This window comes from Anas acuta, chromosome 4 (assembly GCF_963932015.1).
Source record: "Anas acuta chromosome 4, bAnaAcu1.1, whole genome shotgun sequence".
NCBI lineage: Eukaryota > Metazoa > Chordata > Aves > Anseriformes > Anatidae > Anas > Anas acuta.
Genome location: NC_088982.1, coordinates 29,009,374 through 29,021,764, shown reverse-complemented (window position 1 = coordinate 29,021,764; position 12,391 = coordinate 29,009,374). Strand labels below are relative to the sequence as shown.

General features: G+C 41.5%; 1 protein-coding gene across 5 annotated transcripts in view; it reads left to right on the top strand.

Annotated features, from left to right (window-relative positions):
• The window catches only part of DLC1 (DLC1 Rho GTPase activating protein), a 256,678-nt gene that overhangs the window by 239,606 nt on the left and 4,681 nt on the right, over positions 1-12,391 (top strand). For all 5 annotated transcript variants that reach the window (XM_068680392.1, XM_068680391.1, XM_068680390.1 and 2 more), the window contains 7 exons: positions 596-659; positions 3,579-5,005; positions 6,061-6,237; positions 8,194-8,353; positions 8,594-8,792; positions 11,183-11,396; positions 11,751-11,865. In XM_068680392.1, coding sequence (XP_068536493.1) covers positions 596-659; positions 3,579-5,005; positions 6,061-6,237; positions 8,194-8,353; positions 8,594-8,792; positions 11,183-11,396; positions 11,751-11,865 — 2,356 coding nt within the window. The remainder of the gene's footprint in view (positions 1-595; positions 660-3,578; positions 5,006-6,060; positions 6,238-8,193; positions 8,354-8,593; positions 8,793-11,182; positions 11,397-11,750; positions 11,866-12,391) is intronic.

Here is a 12,391-nt window from a genome sequence, read left to right as displayed (position 1 = left end):
AGTTTAGGAAGGAAAAATGAGGTACATGTATGTGCCTTTTTTAAAAAACGATAGTTGTGTTGTCCCAGGATTGTATTGAGAATAATTATATTACACTTCTCACAAACAAAATGGGCCCCTAAGAAGTAGAAAATAAGTTTTCCTGTTTGAGCTTTCAGCTTATAAAGTACAATTTTAAAGTGGTGTGCTGTTTTGTACAGATGTGTACAGTGTCAAATAAGCCTATTCTCTTATTTACAGGTTGTTGAGATGGATTGTTTCAGGGTTTGAATGTTTGGTATTTAAATAAATGTAATTATTACAATTCATTGATTACAATGCGCTTCTTAACTTACTCTAAGTTTCTGTTTACTTTTCTTTACTTTGATACAGGTAATAGTGACAAATAGTCATCCATCCCTCCCTCTGAAGTTAGAATACAGCCAAATGTAATGGGTTAATGGTTAAGTATAATTAGGGCTCTAATTGAAACTCTGCTTGTGGCTATTTGTATGCAAAGCGGTTTGGGGATAGCCTTCACAAGAGCTTTTGAACTGAAATAGTCTGTGCCAAAACACTGGAGTTTTCTCTTAATATGGTTTCCTTTGCTTTGCAGGCGCTTAAATACTTTAAACAAATGTGCAGTGATGAAGCTAGAAATCAGTCCCCACAGGAAAAGGGTAAGTACCTTTGACATCTTCTGTTACAGCATTGTGCGTTAATAAAACTGAAAAAAGAAAACCCTAGCAGATTGTTTAGCTGTAGTGTAGGATGACAGCCGAGTTAGACCTGCCAATGACTCATAGCCAAACTCTGCTTATATTTCATCTTATGTTCTCACTTAGTGAAAACTGCAGGGCTTGGGCCTGCATAAAGGTTATTTGTCTAGCTAACTCTTCCATGAGATGCAGCTCTCAGCCTGAAAAACACTGGGATTCTCTGCCTACAAGTGGAGTTGTTTGTGTTGTAGCTTATTACTTGCTCTCAGGCAGGATTGTAATTAGTAGGCATGATGGAAGGGATCCTGACCGGCCACAATGAGCTGACCTGAATGTTAGAACATCGTCCTTGATGTAATCTTCACAGTTTTGGTTCTTTGCCATTACATTGGAATTGTATTCCTTTATTACAATATAGGCAGTGTGACTGTGTCTGGCATGTGAAAGAGATGACCATTTGTAGGATTTGGCATGTTGTTTCCTTGTTTGTTTGGTGGTGTGTTTTGTTTTTTTTTTTTTGGTTTGTTTGTTTTTTATTACAGCTCAAAATTAAAGCAAAATATTTAAAGAATATATTGACTACCTTTTTAGGAAGCTTACACATCTCCAGGGAGTTTAGCAGGAGTTAAAAGGGTTTCTTGATTGTTCATGATCCCTGTGGAGCATAGTGAGAAAGAAGAGAGGACCTACTGTAACTTCAGTAAGGTAGTACAGACAGAAAGCTGAGCTGCTGGATTTTGCTAGTAAGGTACCATTTGATAGCTGTCTTAAAACTATGTGGGTGTCCTAGGAGGGATCAGTAGTTGATACTGTCCCCTGGGATATGACGACTGCAGATAAAGATGACTGAACTAAGGCAATACAATGCTGCCCTACCCTTAGGAAGAATGCATACAAATGCTCTGAGGTTGTTTACCAGGAATTAATCCCCTCTTTCCCTATCTGTTTGTGGTATGCTGGAAACAGCACCCAAGTTCCAGAAGATAACACTCTGAGGCAGCGTATATATGAACTTTTCTAAAGTAGGGGTATACGACTGGCTTGCCTGTTTATGACCACCAGAAGATTTCTCCTCCTTGTTTTTCAATCCTGTTAACACTGGAATGATCAGTATTGCTGCTAGATGTCAGACCAGACCCAACTTCTTCCAGAGTCTGGATGTTACGTTTTGTTTCAGTTCTTCCTGATTTTCACTCACCACTCATGTTCTGGCAGATGGACTTTGATACCATTCCCATTTGCTGTTGACTTCATTAAAATTCTTAGCCTTTAAAGCTTTTTAATACTAGGGAAAAAATTGTGCTGACAGAAACATATGCTTGTTTATGTTGCATTGACTCTTTGCGAATTAAGACTGCCTTACTGTTCCTTTTTTCCAGTCAAACCACATTCACCACCAAACCATCATTATTACCCATTGACAGTTTCAGGTGACATTTTTCCTCTGGAAAACTTTAAATAAAGCAAGCCAGTCCTCTTAGGTTTTCATCTGAGTCATGGACAAAAACACTGGTTGTATTAGCTGGGAAACAAAGAGAATGACACTTGCTCTGTTTCCTGTGTGTATTTGGTTATAAAAAATAAAGATGGTGTTTCACTTATCTTCCTGAGCTGATGAAATGTGCTAAGAGGTGGGAGAAAAAAAAAAAAAGGCACCAGGAGAGGATCAGGAACTGAAGTATGCATAAATAAAATACTTGAAATATGAATAACTTACTTATTTTTCAGACTATGAGTGTTTGTGTTCCTGGCACACAAATAGTTACAGTTTGAGGCGTGCATGTGTACTTGTTTTTAAATTAAAGCAATCTAAACAAATTAAGTGAAACTTCAGCACCCATGGAGCTGTGTGGCAAGTAGTCTTCCCTACTCTGAACAGCGAAGGTTATTTTGTGGTTTCATGGTGTCACATTCAAATAGCTCTCATTGGCTTCATTCTTCTAGCTGCGTGCAACATGAAATTTTCCAGATACTTGGAAGACCAAAAACTTCAGTTCCAGGATCCTTCCCTTTCAGGATTTAGATGAAAAGACTTAGACATAAGTGATGTACGTGTAATTGTGCCCTCAAGCATTCGTCATACATCAAACATAATCAGGGAAGATGCTATTTACAATTTACTTACGTGCTATACCGTGAGTGAGCTTTTGCTGCTCGCTATCTATGAGTGTTAAAGTTTGCCTGGAGCAAGACTGAAGTAGAAACTTCACAGGACATTCTTAAAATGTTAGCTGCTAGCCTGTGGGAGGAAGAGTGGACCAGGTAGGAGCCTGGAGGCATCAGACTGTAGCAGTGCAAGAGTTTCTTTTGCTGTCTCATTAGTCACAGTGAGGAGACCTTTTAAACTTCCAGAATGGGTAAGGAATTAAGCTGCAACAACTCACAATGTATGAGAAACATCTCTTAATTGCGAAGAGGAGTATAAACACAGAGCCACTATCAAAAGAGTGTAACTTTGGAGAGAGTCCAGAGGGACCCCAACCCCGGACTGACTCCAGTTTAAAATTTTATGCATGCCAGGAATTTCCATTGATCTGAGGGCTATCCACTGTGACCAATTAATTAAAAGTCTATGGATACTAAGGTTTTCAGAAAAGAGCAATTTAAAGCAGATTGCATTGTTTGTTTCTTTTTTACGAAGCATATATCCTTTGTATTTAAAAACTGTTAAAAAGTACTGTCTGTCCTCTGTAATCTTTTCTTCTGACAGGCTTTATGGCCTAAACTTCCTCTCCCTGAAGTAAGAGACTGTTTTTGCTTTAAATTCATGAGAACCAGGTCATGCTTAACTCAGTTTAGTGGGCATTGTATTTAAATGCAGCTGCATTTGTGATGTTGGCAGTTTGCAAGCATTATTTCCAGGCTTCTTTTTCTCTGCAGAGTGAAGACTCAGATGAAGATGAACCGTGTGCAATAAGTGGCAAATGGACTTTTCAAAGGGACAGCAAGAGGTGGTCGAGGCTTGAGGAGTTCGATGTGTTCCCTCCAAAGCCAGACTTGAATACCTCCTCCCCAGAAGCTCCCCACCTTACAAACGCGGCCAGCCGTGAGAGCGTGCTCACAGACCTCAGCGAGCGGCAGGAGGTGGCTTCAATTCTCAGCATCAGCAGCACCAGCAGCCACCAACCAACCCTGCAGAGCGAGGCATCTACCACCAGGACAAATTCCGTCGTGAGCGTTTGTTCGTCAAGCAATTTCGTAGCAAATGATGACTCATTCAGCAGCCTGCCCTCCCCCAGGGAACTGAACAGCTTCAGCTTCAACACAAAAGCAAATGAGAAGAACACCAAGTCTAAAACAAAGAGCCTGCTCAAGAGAATGGAGAGCCTGAAAATCAAGAGCTCTCACCATGGCAAGAACAAAGCTCCTTCAAAGCTCGGCCTTATTATTAGCGGGCCCATCCTGCAGGAGGGCATGGATGAAGATAAGCTGAAACAACTTAACTGTGTGGAGATTTCTGCCCTCAATGGCAACCACATCAGCCTCCCCATGGTACGAAAAAGGAGTGTCTCCAATTCCACCCAGACCAGCAGCAGCAGCAGTCAGTCTGAGACGAGCAGTGCCGTCAGCACACCCAGCCCTGTCACGCGAACGCGCAGCCTCAGTGCGTACAATAAAAGGGTGGGCATGTACCTGGAAGGCTTTGACCCCTTCAACCAGTCGACCTTCAGCGATGTGATGGAGCAGAACTTCAAGAACAGGGGAAGCTTTGCAGAAGACACCGTGTTTTTTATCCCAGAAGATCACAAGCCCGGCACTTTTCCCAAAGCACTCTCCAATGGCAACTTCTCCCCAACAGAAAGCAATGCTTCCGTGAACTGGAGGACAGGGAGTTTCCATGGCCATGGCCATCTCACCCTCCGGAGGGAAAACAGTGGAGACAGCTCCAAAGAGCTGAGCATGGGAAAACGGCGCAACTCCGCTAGCTCAGTGAGCAGCCGCCTGAGTATTTATGACAATGTGCCAGGCTCGATCCTGTATTCCAGTACGAGTGACTTGGCCGACCTTGAAAACGAAGACATATTCCCAGAACTAGACGACATCCTGTACCATGTGAAAGGGATGCAGAGAATAGTAAACCAGTGGTCAGAGAAGTTCTCAGATGAAGGGGACTCTGACTCAGCACTCGACTCCATCTCCCCCTGTCCTTCCTCCCCAAAGCAGATCCACCTTGACGTAGATAATGATCGAACAACACCAAGTGACCTTGACAGCACAGGGAATTCACTTAACGAAACAGAAGAGCCTTCAGGGATGCAAGACAGAAGGGACTCTGGGGTGGGCGCATCTCTGACACGGTCTAGCAGGTGAGCTCATGAGTGCTGGGGCTTGGGGTGGCCCCACTGAGGTCCTCTCCAGACCCACTGGTTCTGCAGTAGCTGCACCACACTCGGTTAAGGCCTTCCTGTAATAGAAGTTAGGGCCACTGAAGCACACATGTTCTGTTCCCATCGCTTCCAAAAACCATTATAGCCAAGGAAAGTATTTGTACAACACGTGTAGATAAGTGATTCCCACACTTCATGGCTATATGTTTATATGTTCAGCTCAAGTCGTCACTGGAAAAACAGCCTGCTCAGCAAGTCAGCATTTGGAGCAATGTTAAGGCAGGTTTGGGGGGTGGGGATTCCTCAAACTGAAAGGGTGTGTGGGAGGGAGAAGGACCTCAAGTAGTACTATTCACTTTTCAAATTGGCTAGGAGAGCCAGTGGAAGTATGGTCTGTTTTGTGTCAGTGTATAGTAAAAGCCTGGACTTTTAGACTGTCTCAAAAAAAATGCACTTTCAGTAGCAGGCTGTTTCTTAATAGCATGCTAGGGCACTAAATCTGCAGGGAAGATGGGGCTTGTTTACTTTTTCTTGATCACTGTAGCACAGTAGGGGCTTGGGGGAGCTCCAGAGGCCTCCCAGTTTCTGTTGGGAGTTTCACCACGTATTTTATATTGTGAATAGAGCAAGGGGCTGAACTCTTTCTAACTTTGTTTCCAGTTTTCTTTTAAAACTGGTGCAAATCATTTTGGGCTCGGTTTCTGCTGTCCCTTAGTTGCCTACAGCTGCTTGTATAAACTTAATGGGACTTTTAGAAGAGCTTAGTTCCTGTTTGATGTGTCTTGAAATTTGAGGCCTTTTCTTTTTTTTTTCTTTTTTTCTCTTAATGGAGTTTTTTGATTCTGACTAACTTGATACTGAAAGGGTTTCTGGGAAGAAAAAAAAAAAAAGTTTTTGGAGTCATCTGAGGATGTCTGATAGTGCAAGGCCACGTAGGTCAGCTCAGAGTGTATGTTCCTATTGACACATGTTGCAGGGAATGAGGCGAATGTCTCAGTGACCTGTTCTTACTCTGTTCCCTGTCACTTCTGCAGGCACAGGCTGAGGTGGCACAGCTTCCAGAGCTCCCACCGGCCCAGCCTCAGCTCGGCGTCTCTGCAGATCAACTGCCAGTCCGTGGCACAGATGAACCTGCTGCAGAAGTACTCGCTCCTCAAGTTAACAGCTCTGCTGGAGAAGTACACGCCTTCCAACAAGCACGGTTTCAGCTGGTAAGGGCACAATGCCAGGTGTAGACAGGCCATCTGTCCAAGCACAACAGTTTCACTAGTCCTAACTAACTTTTTGAAAGACGCAACAAATCCCTCCATCCTTCTTTTTTCCATATTTGCACTTCTTCCTCTAGCCTGCGCTCACAATGATTTGTGGTTTCCTAAGACAGCGCTAACTAACATCACTAACCCTTTACATAAACGTAACCTCAGTAGGATTGAGGACTGTATTCAAGGAGGCATGTGAGGGAGTAAAAGCAATCATGTACAGGCCAGCTGGCCAGCTTTCTGCGTGGCAAGATGTCCACTATCTGTAGCAAAAGAAGGACAAGTGGTATATTGAGAGAGTTAGTGAGTGGTGGCACAGAGCTCAATAGATCTGAAGATGCTTCAGTTATTCTTATTTTTTTCTGCATAGCTTTCTCTATGTAATCATGTAATTAAATAACATAAGCGTCCTTTAGTTCTAGTGTCTTGTTATCCAACAACTACCTCCCCTCTTTAAAGGACCACAAATCCAGCACTATAGATCCACTTAACTTGAAAAAAAAAAAGGGGGAGGGTATGGAGGTTGGGAGAATCATGATTTTTTTTGTAGGCAGCAATATCTGCTCTGGCCAGGTGTTTGTATCTAAGCTGTTGTTTTGTTTGTTTGGATTTTGTTGGAAGAATTAAATAGAAAGCTTTTTTATTATTGTATCTGCAGTACAGCCTGTGTAACCTTCAGGATGCAAAAGACGCAGTAAAATTTTTCTTCTCCCTACCACAGGCCAGCCTCCTCCCTTCCCCAGGAGTCATAGAGAGTATTTAGCTTCAGCATCAAAGTACCTCCTGTTCAAAGGCTGTTATTATGTCAGCCTTTCTAAATACAGAAGTTGTTTGTTCTGAAAGACAGAAATAAGTATTGACCAGTTATCCCTGCATGCTTCAGATTCTCGGTGGAGATCGCAATGTGTTTTTTCACATTCCATTGGCATGTTTTTTGACAAAGCAAGTATTATTCGTGCATATATCAATAATGCCCTAAACTTAACTATATGGCAATACAAATTGGTTCTGTTTTCCTATGTAACAGATTAGTCAGCTGTAAATCCAAGGCACTGTTTGTATAGCTGTACTGTATATATCGAAATGCTAAATAGGTCTCCCTGTTCTCCAGTGTTACTGTGTCCTATGAGCTGTTATACCATACATTAGCTTTTCTCCTTGTTTAGGAGAATGATCTCAATATTTTCACATTTTAATAGCTTTTTTTTCCTTTATGAAAGCAACACTTGGGGACCTCGGGGTAAATCATTCCTTTGTATTTAGTAACTTTTTCCTTGGAGTCAAAAGCAAATGGAAAGGCCTCTCATTGAAACTGGAGTGGGAGGTAGGGGTAACAACAGTAACTGCCTGACAAGGAGGGGGGTCCCTCAAAGGGGTTGTTTATAGAGCTGAAGTTTTTAGCTGACAATCTCAAATGTATTACATCAGTTTCCTGCTGTTATGCACACTGGTGGGTGGTGGACCCAGTTTGAGGACTTTGCAGAACAAGTAGTTGACATACAAAAGCTCATTGTTCAAATGCCCATCTTTCCTGAAACCTAAAGAAGCAGTGTTATAAGGGGTCACTGACCACAGGATTTATTTTGACTCCATTGCAATTCACTCTGGCCCCTGCAGTTTCTCCCTGTAGCTTTTGTCCTACTAATATTGATAGAGTAGCACCACATTAATACGTACAGGCAGCATACAGCTCTGAATGTTAAGCCTTTCTCTTAGAGAAACTGTTTTCTGTCCTCTCTCCCCTCCCATCCCTGAATGAATTAGCTTATTTATATTCTCACTACTTTTCATATTACTCAGCATACTAAAATATTTCACTTATTTTCACTTCATGAGTTACTGGAAATCTATAAGATAAATGGTCGACAGAGGTTTAATCTAATTTTGTTATTCCCTTTGCTTAAATAGGGCAGTACCAAAATTTATGAAAAGGATAAAGGTGCCAGACTATAAGGACCGAAACGTATTTGGAGTACCACTACAAATCAACGTGCAGCGCACCGGGCAGCCCCTTCCACAGAGCATTCAACAAGCCATGCGGTACCTTCGCAACCACTGCCTGGATCAGGTAGGCTTTTCTCTACTCTCATCCCATTCTCATTCAGTACCCAATGCCCAGCCTTCCATTAATTTTGTTGTTGTTTCTGGGTCAGATTGAAAAAGCAGACTCAGAACAAAATGAATAATTCTAGGAAAGCTTTCCATGAAATTAGAATTCATACATAAGAGGCTAAAGAACATACTTAGATTTCAATTTTGCTATACTCAATGTAAATGTGTTTACTTTTCCATATACAATTACCCTTAGGTTGGACTATTTAGGAAATCTGGAGTCAAATCAAGAATTCAGGCTTTACGTCAAATGAATGAGAGTTCAGCAGACAGCGTCAACTATGATGGCCAGTCTGCTTACGATGTAGCAGACATGTTAAAGCAATTCTTCCGTGACCTACCTGAGCCTCTCATGACCAACAAACTCTCTGAGACCTTCTTACAGATATACCAGTGTAAGTACTGAGATTTCTAAAGCTAAATGGCTAACTGTCATTTATGTAGCAAGGGTGAGACTTTCTAACACTGCTCCTCTGGGCACTACGCATGTTGCATGTGTTGGTCTTTCCCTTTCTCTAGCCACCATTATATTTCAGGCTGCCACATAAAGAACTGATTTTTGATATTCTGACTGTATAATGATTCATAGGACAGGACAAGTTCTTTTAATTTCACCTTTTCCCTCAAGTTCGGGAACAAATAAATCCTCCATCACTTGCTGTAGTTTCCTCTGTTCTTTGAGCATACTTGACACTACAGTTTGAAGATAAACTGTGTCTGATGTGGCTAAGTAGAGGGCTTGTGCAAACATTACGTTCACAGAGTTTGGGACTTTTGAGGGGATTAAAATCCACTAAATAACCGAGATGGGGTTTTTTGTTTGTTTTTGGTTTAAAGAGTAAGATTGCCAAAGGAATTGTATTTTCTTAAAATTCATATTATTCTATCTCTCACCACAACTTTTGAAAGCAACCTTTTAAGTTGAAAACTTTTCTGTTACTAATTTTTAGCTACTTTACTGGTAGGTACCATAAACAGAATGTGCTTAGAATAAAAAAAAAAAAATCAAAACATGAATTTATCGACACACCTCGAAAGAAAGAATTCATCTTGCTGGGATGTCAGGTTCAACTCCAGCTAGAGATACATTCCCTATTGTGAGTTAGATAAATCAAGTTTTGTATACGTGGATGTTTTGTGCTGGATCTTTCCAAATCAGTTGCCCTTCAAAAGTTTTTCATTTTTGTTTCATTAGGAATACTTGCATGCTTTATAAAAGCATTTTATTAAACTGCCAAAGATGAATTAATGTTTGGTGACCAGAAAACCCCAAAGCTTTTTGAAATATTCATGGAGGTCCAAACTGATGCACTATGGGCACTTTGATCCTCTAACACCACCCCATGTATTCTTCCCATGGTGGCACAGCTACAACACAGCTTGATACAAAAATACTTCCTTTGAGCCATTACTGTATTTTGTGCCTTCCCTATGATGATGCAAATGCTCTGTCCAGGAAATTCCTTCAGACCTCTGTAGGTGGAGGTGACAGTTTAAAATAAGAACATATGTACTGTTATTTCAGAGCACATTTTTTTGTTTGTTTGTTTCAATTCCCAAGAAAGCTTATGGAAAAAATGAATTAGACTCTCCACTTCCTTGCATATTAAACAGCAACTCTTTCTGATTTAGTGCCAGAAAAAGTTTGACACAGTATTGCAGAAGTATATTTTCCTTTCCCTTCCTTTCACAGCCGGTAGGTCTGAGGAATCCCCAGAGGTGGTCGGGAAGTATTATCTCCATGCAAAGCAAAGAGCCTTAAAGCAGCTGTAAATTTTGCTTCCCTGCAAAGGACAAAATTTCTCTTTGCTTTAGAGTTATGCACCAGGCTGCACTCTGGAATTGCCCGTACAAAGCTTAAATGTACTTTGAGCTGATTGAAGGGAGTGAGCAGAGAACAGTAGATTTTTGCTTAAAATTGCATTCTAAACTCACTTGCCAGCCTTGTGAAATTGCTGAAGCCCAAAGCAAATACCAGTTAAATATCTGGTTAGCAACGCATGTATTATGAGCCATGCAGCCAGGGCAGCATGGTGCTAATGATGATATAAATGCTCCAGGAGTCAAACTCTCATGTTGTCTTCAGGGATGGCCTGTTGGAAATCCCTTTATAAGAAGCAGATCTGGTCTGGGTTATTTCACTATTTGTTCCCTTCAAGTTTGGAGGAGAAGGCCTTATATAAAGACACACGTCAAATTTTTCCAATGGATGTTTGTTGTTAGTAACCAAGGAGCTGTTTAATGGTATGGGGCTTCACAGCACTGACTTTCTTTTTCCACTGCATGACTTTGAATGATCTGCTCAATAAAGCAACCCTGTGTGTTTGGTAAAGCACTTTCTGGCTCTTTTATGACATCATTGTTAAAAAGGTCTGCTAGCCAATTTATTTAATTAATTCACCTATTCTCAAATGCATTTGTTTTGAATTTCTTTGAAAGCCAAAGAATTTCTAAATTGGCTGGACTGTGTTTGCTTGTTCGCTGCCTGAGTCCAGGATTCTGTCATTTTAGTGCAAGTAGCTGTTGAAATTAAATCTAAAATTAACTCTGGCCTAGGCACAACTTCTTCTTGCTTGCATTTCTTGTGAGGCAGGAAATAACTGAGGGCAGTTAAACTAGCGGGTTAAAAAAAATCCTTCATGTTTCCTACGAATGGTATGCATCCTGAAGGAAATCACTTCAAACTCGAGTCAAGTATTTGAAGCTGGGGTTTGCTTTGGGATGTATTCATGCTGTGTGTGTGGAAAATCAATGGGCTGATGAGAGAATTACTAATATTATGCAGATGTGCCAAAGGATCAGCGTCTCCAGGCTATCAAGGCTGCCATTATGCTTTTACCTGATGAGAACAGGGAGGTTCTCCAGATTCTTCTCTATTTCCTGAGTGATGTCACAGCTGCAGTGAAGGAGAACCAGATGACACCAACAAACCTGGCGGTGTGCTTAGCACCTTCTCTTTTCCACTTAAACACTCTCAAAAGAGAGAATTCCTCCCCAAGGTACGTTTCAGGAGAGCACAGCTCATTGCTGCTGGTCTTGTTGACCCTGCCACTTTTGATCCCATTGAACACCTCAGAAGGCACGAGGTGCAGAATGGTTATGTGACCCTACTTTTTTAACAGATTTGTTAAAATGTTAGTCAGCTCACAAAAGGGAAGAAATGGGGGGACTCCATAGAAGTTTAGTATGAGTAGCAAAAGAAGTCAGTAACAGCATGCCAAGATTTAGTCCCAAGCAACGCTGCTCTAAATCACCAGCAGCTTCTGGAATCCTACTGTTTTCTTACTAAATGTCTCTCTTGCTCTGTGTTAAATAACTGAATTTGTGTGTGTGTGCTCTTCTCCCCTGTGAAGGGTGATGCAACGAAAACCAAGCCTGGGAAAACCTGATCAGAAAGACCTAAATGAAAATTTGGCTGCAACCCAGGGGCTAGCCCATATGATTGCTGAATGCAAGAAGCTCTTCCAGGTAAAACACGGATCTGCAAAACTGATGGGTGCAATGTTGGCCAATGTGACTTAGCTTTCCATTATTCAGCAGACCTAGGAACTTCTCTTTATTTTAATAAAAATTAGTATATGTAAAAAGTTTTTTAAAAATCTTGGCATCCTTATCTGAGTGCACGTGTGAATTTGAAGTGTTGCCAGATATGTTTTGTTGACACTGGCACTCAAAAGACACGAAGCAGTTGTGGGGTCTGGGGCATTTTTGTGACATCCCAGCTGCACTCGAAATGTGTGTTCAAACTTCTATTGTGCAGCCATGAGGATCTGTGAGCTTCAGCTCTAATTACAAAGCAAGAAGCTACTTCCAAGAATTTCAGTGCTTGCTTTATACTGAAATTCCCAAGGGAAGGCAAGGCTAGGCCACAAAAGCATCCTGAACGTGACACTATCAGACTGGCGGCTGAAGGCTCCATAACAACTAAAGCACGCTCCCTCTAGAGCCCAGCATGGAGAACCAGACAAGTCTGCGTCCTGGTTTTCCTCACTGT